Source organism: Podarcis raffonei, chromosome 6 (genome assembly GCF_027172205.1).
Source record: "Podarcis raffonei isolate rPodRaf1 chromosome 6, rPodRaf1.pri, whole genome shotgun sequence".
Taxonomy (NCBI): domain Eukaryota; kingdom Metazoa; phylum Chordata; class Lepidosauria; order Squamata; family Lacertidae; genus Podarcis; species Podarcis raffonei.
Window position 1 is genome coordinate 10961614 of NC_070607.1, and position 26523 is coordinate 10988136.

Sequence of the window (26523 nt, forward strand, 5' to 3'; positions counted from 1 at the left end):
AAAGCACGCCAGTGCAAGTAGATAAATAGGTACCGCTCCGGCGGGAAGGTAAACACCGTTTCCGTGCGCTGCTCTGGTTCGCCAGAAGTGGCTTAGTCATGCTGGCCACATGACCCGGAAGCTGTACGCCGTCTCCCTCGGCCAATAAAGCGAGAGGATTGCCGCAACCCCAGAGTCGGTCACGACTGGACCTAATGGTCAGGGGTCCCTTTACCTTTACCTTTACATTCATCTTGGGGGACGGGACGGTGCAGCCTACGGAAATCTGTTGGCTCCCATTCCGTAGAACCAGGAATCTGCGAAAGAGCAGGCTGCAGCCACAGCACAGGAGCAGAAGAGAGGCCTGCAGAGCAAATTTCCCAAGCCTTAGAGTCATCTCGGGGGATGGGGAAGACCCACAGTTCTGTGGAACTAATCTGGGGGGGGCGGGTTGATCATTCTTGCCTTAGATATGGCAAATCAAAGCAACTCTGTGGTGTCTTCCCCCAGTGGGACTGAGGTTCAGTGCCGAAGGCCTTCTGGCGGTTCCCTCCCTGTGAGCAGCCAAGTTACAGGGAACCAGGCAGAGGGCCTTCTCAGTAGTGGCACCCGCCTGGTGTAATGCCCTCCCACCAGATGTCAAAGAGAACAACAGCTACCAGACTTTTAGAAGACACCTGAAGGCAGACCTGTTTAGGGAAGCTTTTAATATTTAGTATTTATACCCCAGCCAGATGGGCGGGGTATAAATAATAAATTGTTGTTATTGTTGTTGTTGATTCCCTGCAGCTTGTTTGTCTTTTTCAGGGCTTGCTCCACAACGAGGACATCCTGACGGCTTCCCCCGAGATGCTGCTCCCGTCTTCTGCCCAGCTGTCTGAGCCAGGGACCCCTCTCTCTGCTCACCACCAAAGGCAGCTTTTGCAGCAGCTCTTGCAGCAGCAGACGCAGCAGACGCAAGTGGCCGTGTCCCAGGTTGTTATCTCTGTTCTGCGGGAGGGAAGAGCACAAAGGGATCCATGGGGCAGAGCCGGTGCATGAAATGTTCCTGTCCTAGAAATGACCAGATGCCTTAAAGGGCCAGTGGCTGGTGTCATGAGAGAGATGCCCTATTGGGTCCCCGTGACTCTGTGTGGTGTAGTGGTTAAGAGCGGTGGACTCGTAATCTGGTGAACCGGGTTCGATTCCCTGCTCCTCCGCATGCAGCTGCAGGGTAACCTTGGGCCAGTCACACTTCTCTGAAGTCTCTCAGCCCCACTCACCTCACAGAGTTTTTGTTGTGGGAGAGGAAGGGAAAGGAGAATGTTGGCCGCTTGGAGACTCCTTCGGGTAGTGATAAAGCGGGATATCAAATCCAAACTCTTCTTCTTCTTCTCACTCGCTCTCCTGCATTTATTTTTTTATTGCTCGTTCAGTGTTTCCACGGAATGTTGCTCAGGAGTCTGTTCCTCATTCCTAGCTATTTTTAATTCTGCCTGCTATCTCAGCACGGCTTCCGACAGTTATCTTGGCTTTCAATGATCGCCAGAATGCTGCTGTCGCCTGGTTCTCCCTCTTTGCCCCAGCTCATTCTCCCTCAGTTCAGTCTGGCACCTCCAACTATTTATCCTGCCTAATTGGATGTCTCATCTCAATTTCAAACTCAAAATCTTTTCTCCTAAGCCTTCCTCTGCTCATTACTCTCTGTAGCCAGTAGCAATGACCACAGCTTCCTCTGTTGTCCAGGCACCAAGCCTCGATTTCAGCTTTGAAAGCTCCCTCTCTCTGGCTCTTAGCATTGCTCAGTGCCCATCACGTTTCTCCTCCCTGTGCCATGTTGTGAAAATCCACTTTTCCTGGGCGCATTTTCCACCTGCTCTTTAGAAACTGGTGGCGCTGTGGGTTAAACCACAGAGCCTAGGGCTTGCCGATCAGAAGGTCGGCGGTTCGAATCTCCGCGACAGGGTGAGCTCCCGTTGCTCGGTCCCTGCTCCTGCCCACCTAACAGTTCAAAAGCACGTCAAAATGCAAGTAGATAAATAGGTACCGCTCTGGCGGGAAGGTAAACGGCGTTTCCGTGCGCTGCTCTGGTTCGCCAGAAGCGGCTTAGTCATGCTGGCCACATGACCCGGAAGCTGTATGCCGGTTCCCTCGGCCAGTAAAGCGAGATGAGTGCTGCAACCCCAGAGTCGTCCGCGACTGGACCTAATGGTCAGGGGTCCCTTTACCTTTAGCAGTTTTGTGTCAGCCTAGCAAGTGTGTGCCTACATGGGTGCAGAGTGTCTTCCAAGAAGATTTCCCTTTGCTTCCTTCCCCGCTTCCTCTGAGCAGAGCATCTCACCTGAGTCTTCCTTTATCTCTGTTCCTGCAGGTGCACTTGTTGAAGGACCAGCTGGCAACAGAGGCTGCTGCCCGCCTTGAGGCCCAAGCCCGTGTGCACCAGCTCCTGCTGCAGAATAAGGACCTCCTGAACCATATTTCGCTTCTGGTGAAGCAGGTGCAAGAACTAGAGGCAAAGCTGTTGGGATCCAACCCCAGTAAGAGCTCCTCTTCCTCCATATTCCTCCTCCTTTTTCATTCTCCCACTTCTCCTTAACGCTTAGAGCAAGATTTTCATCTGACAGTTGCTCTTCCGACTTTGTGCTTAGCATCGCAGTGACGCTGCGAGCAGGGGCGGAGGAAGGGGGGTGCGGTGGGGGCGGGCCGCCCCGGGTGTCACCACTGAGGGGGGTGACAAAATGCCGGGTGGCACTCACCGTGGGGCCTGCAGCACGCCTGAGCCACCTGTCTCTCCCGGAAGTGACGCGATGGCTTAGGCGCCCGCAGGCTCCACTCTGCCCCAAACAGTCCGCCCGCTGCCTCCCCCTCAGGTATAGGGCAACTGAGTAGGAGGAGGCAGGCAGACTTCTCGAGGCCCCACGGAGCATCCTGCTCAGGCTTACCCCGCCCCACGGGCAGCTGCCCCCCCCCAGCATAGCTGTCAACCGTCCCTTATTTGGTGGGAGACTCCCTTATCCCAGTGCCGTGTCCCGCTGCTGTCCTGGATTGATGATGTCCCTTAAATTTCCCGGGTTTCACACTCGCCCGGCAAGCAGCGGCTCGGGGTCCTCCGCCGCGAGAGAGCACGCGCATGAGCTGCCGCATCTCCGTCTCTCCCTTTTCCCCCTCAGGGGCGCGTTGTGAGGAGACAGGTGGCGGCGGGCGGGCAGGCAGCCCCTCTCTTGCGAGGCTTCCGCCACGCTGCCAGGGGAAGCTGGAGGTGGCTGAGGAGGCGGCCTGAGGGAGGAGGAAGAGGAGGGGATGGGGAGGGACGCAGAAGGGCGGCGCTTCAGCGGCCACTGCGGCGCCGCAACCAGCTCATGCTGGGCTTGCGGGCAAGAGTCTCTCTTCCTCCCTCCCTCCCTCTCTCTTGGGCGGGGAAGGGCTGATGGAACTCCTTGCGCCAGGATGATGGCAGCCCCGACGTGCATAAGCGAAGCAAAATCCCTTATTTTGGCTGCTGGTCCCTTATTTTCAAATCTGTAAGTTGACAGCTATGGCCCCTAGGCGCAGGGCACATGCGCCACCCCAGGCGCCCAATCAGCTTGCTCCGCCGCTGACTGTGAGGCAAGGATTTCCCCCGATCTGTTCATTAAAATATTTATATATTGTTTTCCCGGTTGCTAAAAGCAGTTTGCAAGGGAATCAAAGCTAAACAAATCAGAACGTGTAAGCAAAATCCCACAGGAAGATGTCACCCAAAATCCAACCTAAAGAAACATGTATTTTTTAGCCCATATAAAATGAAAATGTGGGGTTAGCCTGTACCAATAGAGGGAGTCTGTAAAGCACCAAGAAGGGTGGTGTTCTCAAATACTGACTGTCCAGCTGACTTAACTTTCACAAGCCTCATGGGACATTCTCACCAGCTCCCTGAAGGTGGCCATGGGAGGGACACATTCTTTCCATTGGGCAAGATTCTCCCATGTTTCAGACTCTCACGCCATGGACCCAGCTACATGCAATTTCCCTTGTGTTGGGCAGTCTCCTCCACTTGGCTGCTCCAGTGTTCATCCCTAACTCTAGATCATTAATGAACAAGTTAAGAAGCACAGGTCGCAATCCTGATCCTTGGGGAAACGCCACTTTCTACATCCCTCTGTAGGGAGAACTCTCAATTTCCCCCCTGCTCTCTGTTTCCTGTTGCTTAGCCAGTTGCTGACCACGGGTGGCGCTGTGGTCTAAACCACTGAGCCTCTTGGGCTTGCCGATCAGAAGGTCGGCAGTTTAAATCCCCGCAAGGGGGTGAGTTCCCGTTGCTCTGCCCCAGTTCCTGCCAACCTAGCAATTCGAAAGCACACCAGTGCAAGTAGATAAATAGGTACCGCTGTGGCGGGAAGGTAAACAGCATTTCCGTGCACTCTGGTTTCCGTCACAGTGTCCCGTTGCTACAGAAGCTGTTTAGTCATGCTGACCACATGACCCAGAAAGCTGTCTGTGGACAAACGCCAGCTCCCTCGGCCTGAAAGCTAGATGAATGCTGCAACCCCATAGTCTCCTTTGACTGGACTTAACCGTCCAGGGGTCCCTTTACCTTTGTTTACCTTTTTTTACATGACATTTGCTGCCAGCCTAGAGGATCTCCGGCCTGAGCCTCCCTCTCTCCCATCAGGCAGACTGGATACGGGGCCTGACGCTGCTGCTTCTCTCTTTGTCTTTCAGGAGGCTCTCGGGACAGCTTGCTGGAAATCACCTTCCGCCCCGGCGGGCTGCCCGTTCTGTGTGACCCCAGCACCCCTCTGCCCGAAGACACTCGCCCCCTCCAGCTCCACCCCAGCTTCTCCAATGCCGCCAACTCTTTGGCCAGCCCCTTAGGTAGGAGTGACTGCCTGGCGAAGCTGGAATGTTTCTGTTTCCTCCCTGGCGACGGCCCTCCCTTGGGCAGCTTGGAGCTCCTCAAGTTCCGTGAGTCAGGGATTGGCTCCGAGTTCGAGTCCAACGTGGACGACAGTGAGGTGTGGGACTCGTGGGGCCAGGAGGACGCGCTCCGCCTGTTCAGCGTCCTCGACAAGCAGGGCCTGGGAGATAGCTTGGATGAAGAGGTTGCCATTTAAGAGGAGGCAGAGATCTCAGGCCCGTGGCAAGCGACAGGGGAGGAGAGAGAGTGGGGGACACAGGCCTCCTTGCAAACAGGCCGGGGAAAGCCTGCTTCTATGTTTTTCTGTGTCTTGGTACCTGAAAGTCAGGAGTAGGGTGGCGGTTTTCCTCCTGAAGGCAAGAGCCGCTTTCCGGGGCGCCCAAAGGTCTCAGGAATTGTTTTCATGTATTTATATATATATATATTAATGCCATATTGCACCACCAAAAAGGGATACTGGGTGCAAATGACAGCATCTTGAGGACCCTCATCTTTCTTTTAGAAAAGCTGAAAAGGTGGTCGTGAAAGTGTGCCGGCAGTTCCTGGTGAAACCTTAAAAAGCCAGCAGTGAGAGTGTGCAAGGTTGCCAGTGTCCAGGTGTCTCTTCATAACACTCCCCCACCACCCAAAGACCTATTGGACGCTGGATAAATTATGTAAATCTAGCAAGGACCTGCAAGTTGGCCTCTTTTGCATCATGCATACAGGTGGCAGAATTCAGAGGGGCCTTTTGTGTACCTAGTGGGTTAGATTCAGCTACTGAGTTGTATCCGCAAAAGCCCTGCAGGGGGACTTCCCCTCCTCCTCCCTTGCTGCCTCCCATACTTAAGATAATCCCTAGTCAGCTTCCGGACAAGACCAATAGCCTTACGTTTCTGCAAACCTCTGAAAGAAACAGTTCAATTATAACAGGGGTTGTCTGTGGATAAATGATCGAATCTTGGTTGGAATTGGTATTAGAACTGTGGGCCTGATAACTTCTCCTACAGTTTTTGAACACCGTTGAAATTCTTGACACGGCAGCCTCAGTTCCAGAAGCTCAAGTCGTACTCTTTTGTCGTAACTCTGGCACCTTAGTCCCCCGAGCGTATAACTGCAGGAACATAGGAGCAGGTTCCTTATGGAAGCAACTCCACAAAAGAGGCCTGTGTGTCTGAAAGCTCAGGCTGCCTCGGCGTTCGTCCCAAAAATCTCCTAGACAAGTCAGAGCTACAGTTGGGCACAGGAAACGTTAGAATTTCTTTGTCTAAACTCAGAAAACGGCTCAGTTCTTTCTAAGCAAGTGTGTGGAATGGATGTTTGAGAGAGAGAGCAAAGACTATGTATGTTCCTCTCTAGCTTGGATTTGAACCTCAGCCAGAGAAGAGCTTTTGGGGGGTTGCAATGCGTGTTTTGTATGGAGGCAAGCGTTATATACACTTTGCTGTATTTGTTCTCTGAGATGCACTCAGGCAGTGCTTGGAGTCATCAATAGTTAAGCGTTCTATTGGCTCCATGTTGTGATTGTCCTTTGGGAAGCAGCATCTCAGCCCTGGCCTTCCATCGGCCAGGTTGTTTTCCCCACGTGAGACATGGCCTTTCCTGCCCTGCTTTCTCTTTTGTGGCTTTCTGAGGGATAGGGCGAGCGGCATACTACAAGCGAGAGGTCCAGACTTTTTAGTTTTAACTTAAGACACAAAAGAATCCTAAAGGAGCTTCTGTGTTCAGAATAGGTAAAGGTAAAGGGACCCCTGACCATTAGGTCCAGTCGTGGCCGACTCTGGGGTTGCAGCGCTCATCTCGCTTTATTGGGCAAGGGAGCCGGCGTACAGCTTCCGGGTCATGTGGCCAGCATGACTAAGCCGCTTCTGGCAAACCAGAGCAGCGCACGGAAACGCCATTTACCTTCCCGCCAGAGCGGTACCTATTTATCTACTTGCACTTTGACGTGCTTTCGAACTGCTAGGTTGGCAGGAGCTGGGACTGAGCAACGGGAGCTCACCCCGTCGCGGGGATTTGAACCGCTGACCTTCTGATCGGCAAGTCCTAGGCTCTGTGGTTTAACCCACAGCACCACCCGCGTCCCTGCAGAATGGACTTCTCACTTTCAGGGGAGCTGTTGAGTAAAACAACAGGGCGGTTTCTTAAGGGTCCCTGCGCAGCATAAACCGAACTAGAACTCAGTCGTGCAAGACAGCAAGACAGCATTTCACTCTCTGAGGACTGGCCCATATTATAACAGGCAGCTAGAAGAAGCATCAGTGCTCCCCTTCCTTCCACCTCTTGCCCTGACCAGAAGCTGCAGCAGAGGTGGTGCAGAGATCCCTGCTGCCCTCTTAATACTGCCCCGAAGAAGCACCATGTGCTCAGAAACATTATGGGGCTGTTGGGCTTTTGCTCAGTTTGACCTTTCCTTAGGTGTTTCCATAGCTTGAATTTTGTTCTGTTTTCCTGCTGCCGCTGCAGACTTTGCCATTATTTAATTTGCAGGCTGTTGCCTAGGTTTGTGAGGAACGATCGCTTCCGGCCTTCCCTGTTGGGGCACCAAAGGAAGATTTACAATTAATATTGGAGGAACTGCAACGATGAACAGGGAGAGGGGGAGATAAAACTGCACAGGGAGGCATGTTGCATTTAACTGCTGTGCAGTTCTTATTTAAGCAAATTGGATTTTTTAATAATAATAAAAATTCCATGGGTGATTTTTATGCAAAACTACTGAAGATAGATTTGAGAAATGCAGTTTTCACTTAACATCCAGAGGATTCCACCTGTGTCTTCAAGACAAGATCTTTATTTTGTGGCTACTCTCCACCCTTTCCTTCCACCCCTGGTTCAGAAAAAGCAATGCAAATGTGATAAGCCATTGAACAAGCTGCGTCCCTTCCCCTCTCTTGTGCAGCTTCAGCAAAGCTTTCTTGGTTTCCTGTGGCATATCCTGTGGAGGGAGGGAGCCCTCAAGCTACTGTTTCCTGGTCTGGATCTCACAGGAAACCGTGGCTTAGGAAAACAAGTGAACTTTCCTGCAAGAGGTAAGCGGCACATGGCTCTCTTAGGTTGAGAAGCCACGGTTTATCTGACCAGGGTTGTTACATCTGCAGCTAGTTTACGTCTGCCACTTAAGACCCAGTGTGGTGTAATGGTTAAGAGCGGTGGACTCGTAATCTGGTGAACCGGGTTCGCTTCCCCGCTCCTCCACATGCAGCTGCTGGGTGACCTTGGGCCAGTCACACTTCTCTGAAGTCTCTCAGCCCCACTCACCTCACAGAGTGTTTGTTGTGGGGGAGGAAGGGAAAGGAGAATGTTAGCGACTTTGAAACTCCGTAGGGTAGTGATAAAGCAGGATATCAAATCCAAACTCTTCTTCTCTTCTTAACCCGGCGAGTTTGAAGCCAAATTATCTCCCCTGAGGAAGTCAGGCCCATTGTTTGCTCAGCAGTTAGGGACGCAGCTCAGGGAGAAAGTGCCTTTGGGGTGAATTGAGAGGGAGGGTGTAATCCTGCTGGTCTTGTTCAGGAAGAGGAAGGGAGCATCCGAGATACTTTTGTGTTATGGCAAGAGCAATGAAGGGGCTGGGCTGCTGCTCTCAACCTAGGTCAGGCCCTGATAACCCAAGACTTTGCTGAAGACGGGAGGGGGGCATGAAAGTGGGGAGGGGGTGAGCAAATGAAGGCTTTTCGAGATGGAATGAGTGTGTGTCAGTTGTAAGGGCAGGAAAGCGCTTGCCATGGAGCAGCCAGGCCAGAGGTGCCAGCATGCCCAACAACACTGGCAGATGCCTCAGGCAAGAAAATACAGTTTGAAAAGGAAGGCACCTGATCGCAGTTCATGGGGCAGATCTCTCACAGCAGCACAGACTGCTTAGAGCATGGGTAGGCAAACTAAGGCCTGGGGGCCGGATCCGGCCCAATCACTTTCTAAATCCGGCCCACGGACGGTCCGGGAACCAGTGTGTTTTTACATGAGGAGAATGTGTCCTTCTACAGTGGTACCTCGGGTTACATACGCTTCAGGTTACAAACTCCGCTAACCCAGAAATAGTACCTCGGGTTAAGAACTTCGCTTCAGGATGAGAACAGAAATCGTGCTCCGGCGGCGCAGCGGGAGGCCCCATTAGCTAAACTGGTGCTTCAGGTTAAGAACAGTTTCAGGTTAAGAACAGACCTCCGGAACGAATTAAGTACTTAACCCGAGGTACCACCTGAGGTACCACTGCATTTAAAATGCACCTCTGGGTTATTTGTGGGGCCTGCCGGGTGTTTTTACATGAGTAGAGTGAGTGCTTTTATTTAAAATGCATCACTGGGTTATTTGTGGGGAATTTGTCCAATTTCCCCCCCCTCCAAAATATAGTCCAGCCCAACACAAGATCTGAGGGGCAGTGGACCGGCCCCCTGCTGAAAAAGTGTGCTAACCCCTGGCTTAGAGGGACGCTCAGAGGAAGGCCTTTCTCCATCTCCTGGCATTCCACAGATGGTTCCTTCATAAAGCCTCTTGGGAGTTTCCTCTGCATTTTTCCTTTCGTTCTCTCCTTTTGCAAAAGCAGTGGATGTTATGGAATTTCTTTCTCTGTAAGTGCACTTAAGCCCCGGCCGGTGGTGTTAGAGCTTCTTGGCTATTGCTAAATAAATCTTCCTTATTTCTAAAGCTGAACTGTCGTCTCTGCTTCCTTTGCTTTCCTTGTATCTTTTCACACTTCCCTCCTTTCTTCTCAATCACCTCAGGTGTTAAAAGAAAGATGGCAGGTTTGTTCAGGGTTCCTTACAAGGAGTAGCACAGCAACCTTCAGTTAGAGAACAGGGACCCAAGTTTAACACCCTGAGTTTGGAAAAGAGAAAAGGTCATGTGAAAATCTGTGGCTAACACTGGCAGGTCCCAAGGCAGGGTAAAGGGACCCCTGACCATTAGGTCCAGTCGTGGCCGACTCTGGGGTTGCGGCACTCATCTCGCTTTACTGGCCGAGGGAGCCGGCGTACAGCTTCCGGGTCATGTGGCCAGCAGGACTAAGCCGCTTCTGGCGAACCAGAGCAGCACACGGAAACGCCATTTACCTTCCCGCCGGAGTGGTACCTATTTATCTACTTGCACTTTGAGGTGCTTTCGAACTGCTAGGTTGGCAGGAGCAGGGACCGAGCAACGGGAGCTCACCCCGTCGCGGGGATTCGAACCGCCGACCTTCTGATCAGCAAGTCCTAGGCTCTGTGGTTTAACCCATAGCGCCACCCACGTCCCAAGGCAGGTTGTGCACAACCAAAGACTGTTTGAAGAGACCAAGTCCTATATTCCACCTCTCCCCCAATAGAACAGCGGTTTGCAGAGAACAGCTGTGCCAGACAGGCATTGCACCGGTGCTGCCAGACAGCCAGACCTTATGGGGCAGAAGGTTAGGGTGGAAAACATCACCCCTGGTGGCATCTTAGCAGTCTAAACCTACTGGCACTCCCAAGTCTCATGCTGCATCGTCAGCCAAGGAAAAAGAACCATAAACCTTTCCATTAGTGAGTCAGGGCTTTCCGTCCCACATTTTCTAGAAGCAGGTCATTATTATTATTATTATTATTATTATTATTATTATTAATACTCCACCCATCTGGCTGAGTCTCCCCAGCCACTCTGGGTGGCTCCCAATCAAATGTTAAAAACAGTACAGCATTAAATATTAAAAACTTCCCTGAACAGGGCTGCCTTCAGATGTCTTTTAAAGATAGGATAGCTGCTTATTTCTTTCACATCTGAAGGGAGGGTGTTCCACAGGGTGGGCGCCACTACTGAGAAGGCCCTCTGCCTGGTTCCCTGTAACTTGGCTTCTCGCAGTGAGGGAACCGCCAGAAGGCCCTCAGAGCTGGACCTCAGTGTCTGGGCAGAACGATGGGGGTGGAGACGCTCCTTCAGATATACTGGGCCGAGGCTGTTTAGAGCTTTAAAGGTCAGCACCAACACTTTGAATTGTGCTCAGAAACGTACTGGGAGCCAATGCAGATCTCTCAGGACCGGTGTTATGTGGTCCCAGCAGCCACTCCCAATCACTAGTCTAGCTGCCACATTCTGGATTAATTGCAGTTTCCGGGTTACTTTCAAAGGTAGCACCACATAGAGTGCATTGCAGTAGTCCAAGCGGGAGATAACTAGAGCATGCACCACTCTGGCGAGGCAGTCTGTGGGCAGGTAGGGTCTTAGCCTGCGTACCAGGTGGAGCTGGTAGACAGCTGCCCTGAATACAGAATTGACCTGTGCCTCCATGGACAGCTGTGAGTCCAAAATGACTCCCAGGCTGCGCCCCTGGTCCTTCAGGGGCACAGTTACCCCATTCAGGACCAGGGAGTCCCCCACACCCGCCCGCCCCCGTCCCCCAAAAACAGTACTTCTGTCTCAATCTCAACCTCAATCTGTTAGCCGCCATCCATCCTCCAACCGCCTCCAGGCACTCACACAGTACCTTCACCATGTTCACTGGTTCTGATTTAAAGGAGAGGTAAAAAGCCTCAGCGCCTAGGGCTTGCCGATCGAAAGGTCGGCGGTTCGAATCCCCACGGCGGGGTGCGCTCTGGCTGCTCGGTCCCAGTGCCTGCCAACCTAGCAGTTTGAAAGCTCCCCCGGGTGCAAGTAGATAAATAGGGACCGCTTTCTAGCGGGAAGGTAAACGGCGTTTCCGTGTGCGGCTCTGGCTTGCCAGAGCAGCGATGTCACGCTGGCCACGTGACCCAGAAGTGTCTCCGGACAGCGCTGGCCCCCGGCCTCTTAAGTGAGATGGGCGCACAACCCCAGAGTCTGTCAAGACTGGCCCGTACGGGCAGGGGTACCTTTACCTTTACCTTTAGAGCTAGGTCTGTGCTTTCCAGGTCCAAGCCTGAGCACTCCCGCTCCCCCACCCACTGCAAAAGCACGCTTTTTAATGCTGAATTGGAACAAACGGAAATTTGGGGTTTCCCCAGATTGCTGTTTGCTCCAATTTAGCAGTAAAGAGCAGCTTTTTGTAAGGCAAGTGGCCAAAAAGTGGGTGAGAGGGCTCGGACACAGTGCAGGCCTGTAGCTAGAAATGCGGCGCAAAAGGAAGTCTGGATGGGCCCTCGGGCAGCTGTCCCGGACGAGAGTGTGCCTTGAGGCGTGCAGTAATGTTAATGGTGTGTGCCATCCGGAATTATGGTTCTTGGGCTGTTCCAAACATCCTCACCAATTGCCGTCTGGGAGCTGTCCTGGTTGTTCTTCTTTCCTTAGCAAAATGCACACCCGCCTCTACGACTGTGCACTCCTAGGTGGGGAAACCCTGTGAAAAGGCCACACTTGGAGGGCTACCGTAAGTAGCCGAAATGTGCCTTGGAGGCCCTGGCTGACCGGTGAAAAACCAGCTCTGAGGAATAGCAAAGGGAAAGATACACTGGGAGGAAAAAGCAGGAACCAAAACCACCTTTTAAATGACGGCATGAGAGGGTCAGGCCACCCTACTTAGCCCAGCTGCCGGAGGAACATGGTCTTTGTCTGCTGATGGAAGGACAACGAGGAGGGAGCCAGTTTGGCTTCTCTAGGTAGGGAGTTCCGAAGCTGGCACCACCGAGAAGACCCTCCTCTCCCGCAGCCCCACCTGCAAAGGTCTAGGGACAGAAAGAAGAGCCTTCCCCAAAGATGTCAGAGCCCAGGAAGGCTCATATGGGGGATTAGAGTCCTTCACACAACCTGGGCCTAAACCAGACTCTACGCAGACATTGCTCCTTCACACCAGGGGGCAGGGACGAGGAGACAGACCTGGCTGGGCCATGTTCCCCCTCATGTGGAGGAACTCTGCCCCATCTCTCAGGGTATAGGCACAGAATCCATTCCCCCACACCTGCCAAATGTGAGGGTGATAGCAGGGCGTTTTCCCCCTACACTAAATGGTCCCTGTGCCCCTTTAATATTTCTCCATAGGTAAACTGCTCCTGTCCCCTGATTATTGTAATTGCAACACTTTTTTCTGAAACACCTAAACCCTTTGGAGATGCTGCAACCAGGACGGGACCAGGACTGAACTGGAAGTGACCCCATACCATTCCTTTCTAGGAGAACCCCGGACCGGGCTGGCTGGGGCAGATGGGAGTTGGGGGCCCAAGAATGTGGAGCGAGGCACCAGATTGGCTACCCGATTTATAGACCTCCCACCACCCCCATTTTACCACCTCAGTATACAGAGCCAACAGTCTCATTGAGCATTCCTCCATGAGCCAGAGTGGTGTAGTGGTTAAGAGCGGTGGACTCGTAATCTGGTGAACCGGGTTCGCTTCCCCGCTCCTCCACATGCAGCTGCTGGGTGACCTTGGGCTAGTCAAACTTCTCTGAAGTCTCTCAGCCCCACTCACCTCACAGAGTGTTTGTTGTGGGGAAGGGAAAGGAGAATGTTAGGTGCTTTGAGACTCCTTAAAAGGTAAAGGTACCCCTGCCCGTACGGGCCAGTCGTGTCCGACTCTGGGGTTGTGCGGCCATCTCACTCAAGAGGCCGGGGGCCAGCGCTGTCCGGAGACACTTCCGGGTCACGTGGCCAGCGTGACAAGCTGCATCTGGCGAGCCAGCGCAGCACACGGAAACACCGTTTACCTTCCCGCTTGTAAGCGGTCCCTATTTATCTACTTGCACCCGGGGGTGCTTTCGAACTGCTAGGTTGGAAGGCGCTGGGACCGAGCAACGGGAGCGCACCCTGCCGCGGGGATTCAAACTGCCGACCTTTCCATCGGCAAGCCCTAGGCGCTGAGGCTTTTACCCACAGCGCCACCCGCGTCCCTTACAAGCCTCGGGGTTACAATTTCATTAAAAAATCTAGATTGGCAGGCGTAGGGTAGTGATAAAACGGGATATCAAATCCAAACTCTTATTCATGACTCTTTTTCCTAGTCGCTTGCAAAGCTTATATTTGAAGTTAGGGAGTGAAGCCTCGGTGTATGGGGCCTACCCACTGGATCTCAATTTTCATTTTGTTTTCCGTGCACCATGTTTGTAGCAGCTCTGAAATGACCATCTGTTTGGATTTTCACTATTTTAGTAAATAACTCAGTGTCCTCTTCAAACCTGGCCACATTGCTGCTCACCCCATTTCTAGGTCATTTAAGAATAAATCAAATAGCATCACTCTCAGGACAGATCCTTCTTCTATTGTGGAATTTCATCAATTTATAACTGCTGTCTCTGTCTTCTTTCTTAACCTTTTAAGGATAATTAATGCTGGCCCAATCCAGGGAACGTTCCCAAAATGATACTTTGGAGGTTCCATCCTATATCCAGCAACCCAGAATTTTCTTCCAAACCCTCCACAGCCACTGACTTCTCCTTGGGTAATGCCTGCCCAGAATATGATTTCTGTACTTTCTGTGCCCCTGCATTAGATAATTAGATAATTTATTACAGTGAAAGACCAGATGCCCCTAACTTGTTTCTAAGTGTCTGTCCTCCTTCCCATTGCCATGCAATCCTTTTACACCAGACATGTTCTAAATCAGGCATGTCCAACAGGTAGATCTACCGATAGATCACTGAACGTCTGAGGTAGATCACTGGCCGATCACTGGCTCCCCCCAAACAAGGTCAACAACTTTGGCTCCCCTAAAAAAACCTCAACTTTTGTGCCCTGCACCCTTAAAAACGGGCTTTCCTCCTCTTCCTTCCCCAAAAAACAACTTTTCTTCCTTAAAAAAGCTCAGCAACTTTGACCTGAACCCCCAAAAGGGGGGGTTAGATCACTGCCAGTTTTTTAACTCTGTGGGTAGATCGCACTCATGGGAGTTGGCCACCCGTGTTTTAAATAAAGTACTCTGTGCCTGTCATCTAGGGTACCAGCCAGGTCCAGAACAAATTATGCAGCTGACCCAGTTTATTTTTCTGCTATCTTCCCACTTCTCCTGCCTGATACTTCCCACTTCTCTTGCCTGATTCTAAAACGTGTTTCGTAAGCTGGATATGAGGGCACCTCTCTGATAGCCAGCCTTAAACACTTGCCACAAATGCACCTTCCTGCTCATTCTGCTGTGGCATCTGCTCCAAGCCTCTTCCAGAGTTATTGATGGTACAGGGCTGGGGTTGAGGAAGGTACGGAATGAAGCATGCATGTGTAGTGTAGCGTGTAACTGCCTCTCCTGCCCTGCAGGGCCAGGCCTACTCTACTCTCACAATGAGGGCAGGCGAAGGGCCAGTTGAAGGCCAAAGCCCCCTGAATCGGCACAGAAGAGTTGCAGTCAGTCCTCCCCCGTCTCATGTGCAGACATGCCTTTGATGCCTCTGTGGCCTGTAGGATGAATCTGCTGCCTTGGTGTGTCTCCAGCTGGAGCGACTGCCCTTCCATGGCAGCCAGGCGCCCTGAAGGTGCCAGGAAGAGGCTCCTGGCATGGTTCTAGCCAGCCTTGCCAGCCTCGTGTGCCTTGGTGACCGTGCCAGAGAAACACAGGTGCCTTAGTAAACAGCCACCAGCCGAGCGGCGGGGAGTTGCAGACAGGCCTCAGCCAACACCAGAGTTTGTTAGCAATGTCTAGGCAACACGATGACGACATACAGACGCAATAGACAATATTTATTGAATTCCTTCAAACCATAACAAGTACAAAATGAAATATTTCGTCTCAAAGTCTCTGAAAATCTTTAAATGAAGCGAGGTACCAGGCTTTGTACGATGAAAGACAAGCTGTGAAGCTTTTTGTATTTAGCAAATATGATGTCCAACACTGGACAATGATTCCGGATATTGATTACTGTTTGGTAGAATTCTTTGTCAGCGTGGTGGGAGGATGTAGAATTGCATTCTACATTATTACATGAGCACTGTTCCACAGCATTTGATATTTTCATTTACATAAAAAGGTAAAGGGACCCCTGACCATTAGGTCCAGTCGTGGCCGACTCTGGGGTTGCGGCGCTCATCTTGCTTTATTGGCCGAGGGAGCCGGCGTACAGTTTCCGGGTCATGTGGCCAGCCTGACTAAGCTGCTTCTGGCAAACCAGAACAGCGCAAGGAAACACCGTTTACCTTTCCGCCAGAGCGGTACCTATTTATCTACTTGCACTTTGACGTGCTTTCGAACTGCTAGGTTGGCAGGATCAGGGACCGAGCAACGGGAGCTCACCCTGTCGCGGGGATTTGAACTGCCGACCTTCTGATCGGCAAGTCTTAGGCTCTGTGGTTTAACCCACAGCAGCACCCACGTCCCTTTCATTTACAGACTTTCATTCAAAATAAGATGGATTTATGAAGCAATTCTATATCCTCCCACCACGCTGACAAAGAATTATTCAAAACAGTAGTCAATATTACTGTCCAGTGTTGGGCATCATATTCGCTGAATACACAAAGCTTCACAGCTTGTCTTTCATCGTACAAAGTCTGGTGCCTCGCTTCCTTTAAAGATTTTCAGAGACTTTGAGACTAAAGATTTCATTTTGTACTTGTTATGGTTTGAAGGAATTCTATAAAGATTGTCTATTGCATATGTACATGGTCATTGTGTTGCCTAGACATTGCTGACGTTCTCTTTGCAACACAGGGGTTTGTTCGGTTACTTATTGAGGCACCAAAGTTTGAGCAGCATCAACTGTGGAAATAACCATGAGGGGCAAACTCAGGGAGGATGAGGTCTGAGAAAGAGGCTTCTCCCTTTTGGGAACAGAGACCCCATGCGAGGAAGGGAGCGAGGCTGTGGTGTAACAACGAGCTTGCTCTAAACAGCATCAATAACTTGCTTTATTTTGGGGCTGCGGGGGAGAGGATGGGCGCCCGGTGGCTATGGCGCCTCTTGCAGATGGACATTGCTATTTGAGCATTTTGTGGCTGCCCGCTGGATGCTTACTGGGCCGCCATTTGCGCTCCTTCCCCCACAGGGCTTTGAGCTTGTGGTAATAGACCCGGCAGCTGAAGCCCTCCCGAGCTCCGCGTTTGATGTGGGCCTTGAGCGAGTGCAAAGTCGGGAACATTCGGCAGCAGGCCACACATTGGCACCCATGCGGGGGCCGCCACTTGGAAGCCAAAAGGATGTCCTGGGAAGTGATGCAGTCCGTGGCCTTCCTGCTGCTGCTGCTGCTGCCGCCGCTCTCTTGGGGATACATTTTCTCCAGGGAGCCGGACGAAGAGGAGCCACTGTCCATGTCTCCGGCAGGCCCAGTGTCGGCTGGGGCTTCTAGGCTGTTGCCTCCCAGTGTCCCTGGGAAACCGCAGGAGTCGGTTTGGCTGTCTTGGTCCATGCACACAAAGTAGCTGTAAGGGGAATACCAGGGGCGGTAGATGGTGCAGTTCTGCTGCGGAGGCTCCCCGCTCTGCAGTTCCGCGAGGAGGCAGTCTGGCAAAAGAAAAGGGGGAGTGAGCCTTGTGCCTTTCTCAGACCTGGCCAGCACCGTGTGATGGTTGGTGTGGTAAGCTAAAAGGTAAAGGCAATGGTGGAGCAAGCCCATCAGGCGCCTGGGGCGGCATGTGTGACCTGTGCCCAGGAGCAGGGCCACCCACCCGTGGGGTGGGGCCAGCTGGGGCCGGACGCTCCGCAAGACCTCCAAGGAATCTGCCTTCCTCCTGCCACTCAGCTGCCCTACAGCTGAGGGTGAGGTGGCGGGCGGGCGGATTGGGGCAGCACGGAGCCTGGGGGTGCGCTGCAGGCCCCGTGGTGAGTGCCACCTGGCATTTTGTCACCCCCTCGGTGGTGACACCTGGGGTGGCCCGCCCCCAACACACCCTCTTCCTCCGACCCTAGGTAAAGGACCCCTGGATGGTTAAGTACAGCGAAAGACGACTATGGGTTTGCGGCGCTCATCTCGCTTTCAGGCCGAGGTAGCCGGCGTTTGTTCACTGGCAGCTTTCCGGGTCGTGTGGCCAGCAGGACTAAACTGCATCTGGCACAACGGGACACCGTGACGGAAACCAGAGCGCACGGAAACACCGTTTACCTTCCCGCCACAGCGGTACCAATTTATCTACTTGCACTGGTGTGCTGCGCCAGAGCAACGGGACTTCACACTGTTGCGGGGATTCGAACTGCCAACCTTCTGATCGGCAAGCCCAAGAGGCTCAGTGGTTTAGACCACAGCGCCACCCGCGTCCCATGCATTCCTATACTACCACAGGCTAGGTTCCTCCTCATCCTTCTACCCCTATTTCACATTTCATTCAGAAAACATTTGCTTCTGTTCAAACTGTTCCGGGGGTACTTTTTCCTGGCACTCCCCCCTCCTCCCCAGCTCACCTGGCAAGCTGCTTTTGTGCACAGGGCATGTTAAGTCAGGTACACTCTTCAGGGCAAAGCTGGGGAGACGTTGCCCAGAGATTGTCAAGAGGGAAAAATTTTCCATGTCCTCTCAGACACTCCTTCACTAAAAGTTCCCATTTGTGGTGCAAAGCTTTCTCCGGGCAAAGGACCAGGTAGCCAGCTGGCCTTGTGACATCATCTCCTGACCTAACAAACAGCGACTGCTGGCACCGGGGCCTGACTGTGTAGAGGCTGCTGGCTGGCAAGGGCAAGTTGTGGGGGAAGCCTTTCTATGTGGGTCTGATGCTGAATCCTCCTCGAGTGGAGAGGTGCGTAGGACAGGCTACACAGATGCAAACGAAAGTGGTTCTGTGTCCTTCATGAAGTATCTCAGCCCCATCGTCCTAATTTACCGCCTCTTAACGAGAAAGGCAGCAGTCGGTGGATTAAAATGAGACAGGCTCTGAGCTCAGGCTCAGGAAACAAAAGCAGAGGAGCGTAAGGCAGGAGGATTTGCCAGGAAAATCTCAAATAAAGAGATGCCTTGCGATAATTTTTTTAATGAAGTGATTGAAGTGGCTTAATCACGGATGAGAAGAGTATTACAAAAACAATATGGTATAACCAGGGAGAAGGGGAAGGAGGCAAAAACTGAGGTAAAAATGTTTGGCTTGGCAAGTAGATTTAAGTCAGAATGTGGAAGGAGAGAGGAAAAGAGTGGAGAATTAGAGAAGAGACACTTAGAAGATAATGAGAGCTTGAAGCAGATCTGAAACGAAAAAGGGAGTCGAAGGGAAGAGGAGAAACGTGATCACAATGACATGCGCTCTAAAGGAGACTGTTGGCCAAATTTTGAATAGGAGTAAGCAAAAGAGGGAAATGGTCAAGGTGAGGTGTGAGGAAGTTCAAAAGAGTTTGAGAATACTCATGAAGAGGGTAAAGAAACGATGGAAGAAGGGTAATGGGAAATATTTCCATCTGGAGAGATGGAAACCAACATGCCGAAATGGAATGAGGGTAATAAGTGCCTAAACACAACCAGCCGAGTGAACTGAAAAGGGAAGAGGAAATTAACCAAATGGAGAGAGAAAAGGGCGAGTAAATGAATCGCTAGTGAAGAGTAGATTAAAGCAACTTGAAATGGAGTAAATTGTCGTTGGCATCCATTTGTCTCGAGAGAAAATGGGGTGCGCCTCTGGGGGGTGAAGTCAAACCACTGTGTTAGCAGCACCAAAGTGATCTCTCCAGGGCGCAAGCCTCGGCAGTGGTATGTGAAGGTCCCAAACAACAAGACCTACCTCTTGGCCTCACCAATGCATAGCTGTCAACTTATAGATTTGAAAATAAGGGATCAGCAGCCAAAGTAAGGGATTTTGACTTAGCTTATGCATAAATCCAGCACTCATGGAGCCATGCTGCTTTTGCTGCCACTGACTGTGTTTTGCAGGGGGTTGGACTAGATGATCCTAAGGGTCTACAACTCCAACCAAAGAAGAGGGGCAGACAAAACTGATGAACGACGTCGAGATGGCAAAGCTTACAGGCAGAATTAGAAACCAGGAAGAGGACCTCTTTCATAAAGAATGGGGAAAGTTTATCATTTAGTTGAAAAGCTATTGTAAAGAGTTACATACACTGGTAGGATTGACAGAAAACTTGTAGTAAAAATTTGAACTATGGATGGACAAATGATTTACAAAAATAGAGTCATGAAAGGGATGCAGAGGGGGAAATCACTACATTAAGATGATGCACTAGTTTTGAGGGGATGCTGAGCAGCACGTCGGGGCTGCTGTCGTCCTGGTGCGAGGAGTTCCATCGGCCCTTTCCCGCCTGGGAGGGAGGAAAAGAGACTCTTGCCCAGCGCCGCCGCGGCTGCTGAAGCACCGCCCTTCTGCGTCCCTCCCCATCCCCTCCTCTTCCTCCTCCCTCAGGCCGCCTCCTCAGCCACCGCTGCCACCTCCAGCTTCCCCTGGCAGTGCGGCGGAAGTCTCACAAGAGCGGGGCTGCCTGCCTGCCCTCCACCACCTGTCTCCTCACGACACGCCCCTGAGGGGGAAAAGGGAGAGACGGAGACGCAGCAGCTCGTGCGCGCACTCTCTCTCTCGCTCTCTCGAGGCGGAGGACCCCGAGCCGATGCTTCCCTCTCGAGCCGGGCGGGCATGAAACCCGGGAAATTTAAGGGACATCATCAATCCAGGACAGCAGCGGGACACGCCGCTGGGATAAGGGAATTTCCCGCCAAATAAGAGACGGTTGACAGCTATGCACCAACGGGGTCCAAAGGAAAGCAGAGATTTATAAGCCTGCTTCCTAAGGAAACAGGAAAGCCTATGTACCAGAAGTGTCCAAGGACATAAAACTGGGAAAGGTAAGTATGGGCTTTTTAATTAGCTGAACAGAGTTTCTGCCCTTTGGGGAACTTGGTTTCTTAAATGCACACCTTCCCCTTCCTTGTGTCCCTGGTGAGAAAAGCCAATCATGGCTTTCTTCCTTTGGCAACTGAGACAGCGATGGCCATTTCTAGACTGGGAGAGCCTCGCCACAGCCATCCACGCAGTGATAATCTCCATGTTGGATCGCTGCAGCCCGCTCTATCTGGGCCCCAGAAAAGCTGCACTTGGTGAAAAATACAGCGATGTGGCTACTCACTGGGGCAGAATATTATGATCACGTTATATGTCTTGCTGAAATAATTGCACCGGCTTCCAGTTAGCTTCCGGCTCAGTTCAAAAGGCTGGTGTTAGTTATAGGCTCTTGAGACCAGTATAGCTTAAAGTTGTCTCACCCCTAATAACCGGGTTCCTCAAGGGAAGGCCTCCTGCAGATACCAGTTCACTCGGAGGTCCATCCCATGCCGTGTTAGAATTGGGATTCTCTCTTACGCTGTGTTTCAGGCAACCACCATCTCGGTTATCATTTCGGCATCTATTGAAGAACTCACTTTTTCCTTTTTAAAAATAATTTTTATTCGTTTTCAATTACAATCCAATGATAGCCTCATTATAACAATGCCAAATTATAACACAATTACTAATACCAATCATTCAGGTACCAAATTATATCATTTAGGTAGCCCCCGCATGCTAGATATGATGGTTTGATGATTTAATTTATTTCTGCGTTTATCTTATTAATTTGAATTACACTCCGGTCAAAATAATCCATTATAAAATAACTATGATGTTAACAGCATCCATTCATATTGACACATTAAGTGGTTTATAAAAACTACAAGTAAGGCAGTCAAATTATATCCATGTGCTTCCTGTGTGTGGCAATTATTCTGTCTGTGGTGTTTCTTCCAGTCCTTGTAAAATATTATGTCTATCTTTTCCCAGTTGTTGCTGTTCTCCATCACGCCTTGGGCAGAGCTAATATGCCATTGTTGTTTCAGAAATTCTCCATTGCTCCATCCTGTACTTCATTGCTTTGCAACTTTAACAGCGGCTGCAAAAATCACACTGTCCCAATAAATAACCTGCTTTCGCCATTCTTTCCTCTCAGCCTGGGAAGGAGAATGATTTGAAGAACTTACTTTTCCAACAAGCCTCTCAACAGAAGATTTTCATCCCAGCTTGTGTTTATATTGGACGTGAAGCTGTTTTAAAATATGCTTTGGTTATTGATGCACATAGATGGTTAAATCCCCTTGTGTTCTATGGGAATAAATTTATTCATTAAATAGATAACAAATGCACATGAAAAACAATTGGTCAGGCTAGGTTGGGTGAAGAGGGCTTTTCCTAGCAACTGTCCCACTCACACGGGTGCCATTTTGTTTCTTTTCTAGTTGACCAAAATACGTTTGAGAATTCAAACACTACCGCTGCAACAAAGCTGCCGGCGGCCAAATCGGTCTCCCTTCACCCCAGATCCTCCCCCTGTGTGAGCCCTCGAGGCCACCCTGAGTGGGTGGGGGGCAGCCAGCACTTGAAGAACCTGAGCAAGACGGTGGGTGCGAAAGTCAACGACTTGCTACGCAGGAAAGAGACCAGCAACCACAGCAGCTTTGGGGTGACCGAAGTGAATGAGCGTGCTGGGGCCGCCCTCTCCTGTGGGCAAGGCCAGGACCAGGAGGAATGGTAAGTGGGCTCAATAATAATAATAATAATAATAATAATAATAATAATAATAATAATAATTTTTTATTTGTACCCCGCCCATCTGGCTGGGTTTCCCCAGCCACTCTGGGTGGCTTCCACAAAGACCAAAAATACACTAAGATGTCACACATTAAAAACTTCCCTGAACAGGGCTGCCTTCAGATGTCTTCTGAATGTCGGGTAGTTGTTTATCTCTTTGACATCTGGTGGGAGGGCGTTCCACAGGGCAGGTGCCACTACCGAGAAGGCCCTCTGCCTGGTTCCCTGTAGCTTTGCTTCTCGCAATGAGGGAACCGCCAGAAGGCCCTCGGAGCTGGACCTCAGTGTCCGGGCAGAACGATGGGGGTGGAGACGCTCCTTCAGATATATTGGGCCGAGGCTGTTTAGAGCTTTAAATGTCAGCACCAACACTTTGAATTGTGCTCGGAAATGTACTGGGAGCCAATGTAGGTCTTTCAAGGCTGGTGTTATGTGGTCTCGGTGGCCGCCCCCAGTCACCAATCTAGCTGCCGCATTCTGCATTAGTTGTAGTTCCCGGGTCACCTTCAAAGGTAGCCCCACGTAGAGTTCCATAGCCATTAGAGGTCACTACTGTTTGCGGCTTCCGCAGGTCATGGATATAGGAATTTGGGACTTTACCTGAGGCCCCCCTCCCCCACTGCCAGAGGACGCGGGTGGCGCTGTGGTCTAAACCACTGAGCCTCTTGGGCTTGCCGATCGGAAGGTTGGCAGTTCGAATCCCCACAACAGTGTGAACTCCCATTGCTCTGTCCCAGCTTCTGCCAACCTAGCAGTTCAAAAGCACACCAGTGCAAGTAGATAAATAGGTACTGCTGTGGCGGGAAGGTAAACGGCGTTTCCGTGCACTCTTGTTTCCGTCACGGTGTCCTGTTGTGCCAGAAGCGGTTTACTCCTGCTGGCCACACGACCCGGAAAGCTGCCAGTGAACAAACGCCGGCTACCTCTGCCTGAAAGCGAGATGAGGCCTGCAACCCCATAGTCGCCTTTGACTGGACTTAACTGTCCAGGGCAGGCATAGGCCAACTCGGCCCTCCAGATGTTTTGGGACTACAGCTCCCATTATCCCTAGCTAACAGGACCAGTGGTCAGGGATGATGGGTTTATAGTCCCAAAACATCTGGAGGGCCGAGTTGGCCTATGCCTGGTCCAGGGGTACCTTAACCTTTTTGCTGTGCTGCACTGGGGCTGGAGTTGGAATCGCGACAACATCTGAATTTCCAAGGCTCACAACCCCCAGGGGCTCACACCTTTCAGAGGTTTAAGTCCCAGGACATCCAGCTAACAGAAGGTCATGAAAAGTGGTACTAGGCCATTTTGCCCATTGCTACACTTGATTTAGGGACGCTGGTGGCACTGTGGATTAAACCACAGAGCCTAGGGCTTGTCGATCAGAAGGTCAGCGGTTCGAATCCCCGTGACAGGGTGAGCTCCCGTTGCTCTGTCCCAGCTCCTGCCAACCTAGCAGTTCAAAAGCACGTCAAAGTGCAAGTAGATAAATAGGTACCGCTCCGGCGGGAAGGTAAACGTCGTTTCCGTGCACTGCTCTGGTTCGCCAGAAGCGGCTTAGTCATGCTGGCCACATGACCCGGAAGCTGTACGCCGGCTCCCTCGGCCAGTAAAGCAAGATGAGCGCCGCAACCCCAGAGTCGTCCGCGACTGGACCTAATGGTCAGGGGTCCCTTTACCTTTACCTTTTACATTTGATTTACTTATGCACAAGAAAGCAGTGCACCACAATAGTTAGGCGGAAATGGGACGGGACTCTCCACCAGATCAGCCCTGGGGTGGAAGAAAACTAAGGACCTGTGGTCTTAGGAGGTGTATTCCACTTTTTAAGCTATGCTGCGCTGGTAGGTGAAGCGCTGGCTGCACTTTGCTGTCTTCTGCGTGCTACACATTCTAGTTTTGGTTGAAACGGAAGCCGTTAGCTCTTGCCATCTTGTTTCTTAGAAAGAAGCTGGCGACACGAAGAGCTGTGAGCCATGATTGGTTTCAAGCCATGCTTTTCAAAGGATTCGGTAGTGCGCCGTTCTCATTGAGTGCCTCCCTTAACCATTTCTCCTTATGCTTGTAGGCGGGCTCCTGTCGATGCCATTCCGCGGCTCAATCCGCCCCCGGAGATTACCAAGAAGCGCACCCCAAGAGCTCTGAAGACCACCCAAGATATGTTGATTGCCTCCCAGCCATTGGTAGGTAGCGCCGAGGCTTCTTCTCCCGAGGGAACCCAGGAACACACATGCCAGCCTTCCAGGAGAGAGGCAGCGCAGAGCGAAATGGGTTTGTTGACGCAGGAGGAGGTTGGGACCAGCCACAGCCGGGCCTGTGGGGTGCCTGATCTCATCTATAAGGAGAATTTGGAGCCTAAACTAAACACTGCTTACAGGATACCTCCCTCCCCGGAAAATGTGGCGCTCCAGCTCAGTTTGAGTGTGGGCAAGAGCCCTCCCGAATGCCAGTTCGAGAGCAGCGTGGGCCCCTCCATGGCAGAGACGTCCACCCTGGAAGCTGAAGGTCACAGTCCAGATTTGCTGTCGTTTGAGTAGAATCATCTCAGCTGCTCCCGTTTCGTAGCAAGACTGTCCCTGCTTCGGCTGCTCCTTTCTAACATTTCTTGAGCCTGATGACGGAACGGACCCCACATCGCCAGAGGGTGGCTCCAGTTGGGTAAAGTTATGGGCAGGAGGTCAAGAAAGGCAGGTGTCCTAACCCAGAAATGTTTGCATTTGGCGTGGGAAGCCAGCCATTGGGGGCTCTGGGCTGCCTGGGCTGCTCTGCTAACCAGTGGAGCATCTGTCGACCCTCCTGAGCAAACATCACCTGCCCAACCTGAGTCGGGGTGTTGGGAATGCTGAAACTGCACAGCCAGAATGAGAATCACTTCCCTCCAAAGACTGGTCCTTGTGAGCAGAGCTGGAAAGTGCTGTTGTTTAGCTGTTGTCCGGCTGTTTTACCGTAGCACTGTGTCTTCTTCCTGCCAGTTCTGCCACCCGGGACTCTGATCCCTACAGCTGTCTATATTCATCAGTGCTTCCCGGTGGCTGGTGAGCAATTCAGAGTCAAATCACCGCCGTGCCGGTAGCCTTGCCAGTCACTAGCCTTGCCACCTAGGAGTCTGCTGTCATGAAGCATCTTCATCTCGTGCCGAACTTCTGCATAAGGAAGCACTTTAAGCCAGCTTCGTTGACCAATCCCTTAAAACCTCACGGCGAGAAGCAAAAGGATCTTCTGCTTACAGCCACTCTCACAGTCTTGTTCCTGTTACTCCTCTGCTCGGAACAAGACCTACCTTCCTTCCTTCTGTTTGAGCTGTGTTTGACTCCAGCAGGCCTTCTAATAAAACTCTTCTTTCTGGAATTCCTGGCAGAGTCCTATTTATTCAGGTGACTAGGGACCTTAATCTCTCTTGCCAAGTTGATCTTCTCATTAAGCACACAAGATTCCTAGACCTTGGGGGGGGACCCTTCAGGATTCTGCTCAAGAGCCGCCTGTCCTGTCAGTGTCTTCCAGGAATATAGTCTTTGCTGCTTCTGTCTCCCTTAGGAGTGTACCTCATTGTCTTTCTAGAAGTCTTCAGTCCTGGCCTTAACCTTTTCCTCCCCCCCGTTGCTGTCCAGACTCAGCACTGGGTGTTTTCAAGCCAAAGAGAGAGCAATGAGCAGCTTGTACTGAAATCAGTGTGCTCTCTGTCATCTGCTGGTGTTTCCTTTACCCTTCCTCTCACTTTACCTCAGGATATGAAGATAGCAAAAGCCCCTTCCATCTGACTTGCACTACAGATGCCCGGCTACATTTCAGATGGATGGCAAGCATATTCAGCAGTACTATTTGCAAATGCCAATCAAATGGCTTTAACTCCATTGTGCATGAAGAGCTGATGAAACGCCACAGCTGCACGATCACCACAGATGCTCAGATGATTTCCAAACAGTCTCAGGCCACCAGACATTCTGGACAAGGGAGTTCCACCTCGCTGGTGAATTTTCACATACCTGGTTACATCATCTGTCTTTTATACAAGCATTTGAAATTCAGCGAACCTTCCTATTTATCACCAAAGTGTTTATGTTACTTAGCAAGTTTTTATATACCACTTAATCAGAAAAAAAACAATCTCTTAATGGTTTACATAAAATGGTACAAAATGTTAAATGAGATACTTGGATTTCAATGTGCAATTTTTAATTAACATTGGTAAGGCTCTCCCCAATTCCCCTTTTTTTAATCTCTCAATTTTGCTGGGTTTGAAGTGAGAAATTCCACAAGTTGTCAGTTACGGCTGCACGATATATCAAATGCTGTAAGAAGAATTATACACACAGAGAGAGAAAGATTAGGTGCGTGCCTCAGAGTCAGACAAATTCCCGATCTGAATCAAGCTGATTTG

General features: G+C 51.2%; 2 protein-coding genes across 4 annotated transcripts in view; one reads left to right on the forward strand and one right to left on the reverse strand.

The window, feature by feature from the left end:
- The window catches only part of NOS1AP (nitric oxide synthase 1 adaptor protein), a 76241-nt gene extending 49948 nt beyond the window's left edge, over positions 1-26293 (forward strand). For 2 of the 3 annotated variants that reach the window (XM_053391413.1, XM_053391414.1), the window contains 5 exons: positions 787-954; positions 2330-2495; positions 4660-4812; positions 21806-22097; positions 24214-26293. In XM_053391413.1, coding sequence (XP_053247388.1) covers positions 787-954; positions 2330-2495; positions 4660-4812; positions 21806-22097; positions 24214-24682 — 1248 coding nt within the window. In that variant the 3' untranslated portion in view covers positions 24683-26293. Of the gene's footprint in view, positions 1-786; positions 955-2329; positions 2496-4659; positions 7558-21805; positions 22098-24213 lie in introns of those variants that run through there. The other variant, XM_053391415.1, reaches the window with a different exon arrangement.
- On the reverse strand, positions 16124-18489 carry SPATA46 (spermatogenesis associated 46). The gene is made up of 2 exons (XM_053391418.1): positions 18010-18489; positions 16124-17115 (listed from the first exon to the last, which is right to left on the reverse strand). The coding sequence occupies exons 1-2, from the start codon at positions 18113-18115 to the stop codon at positions 16592-16594; spliced, it is 630 nt and encodes a 209-aa protein (XP_053247393.1). The 5' UTR covers positions 18116-18489; the 3' UTR covers positions 16124-16591.
- Positions 26294-26523: the final 230 nt, after the last annotated feature.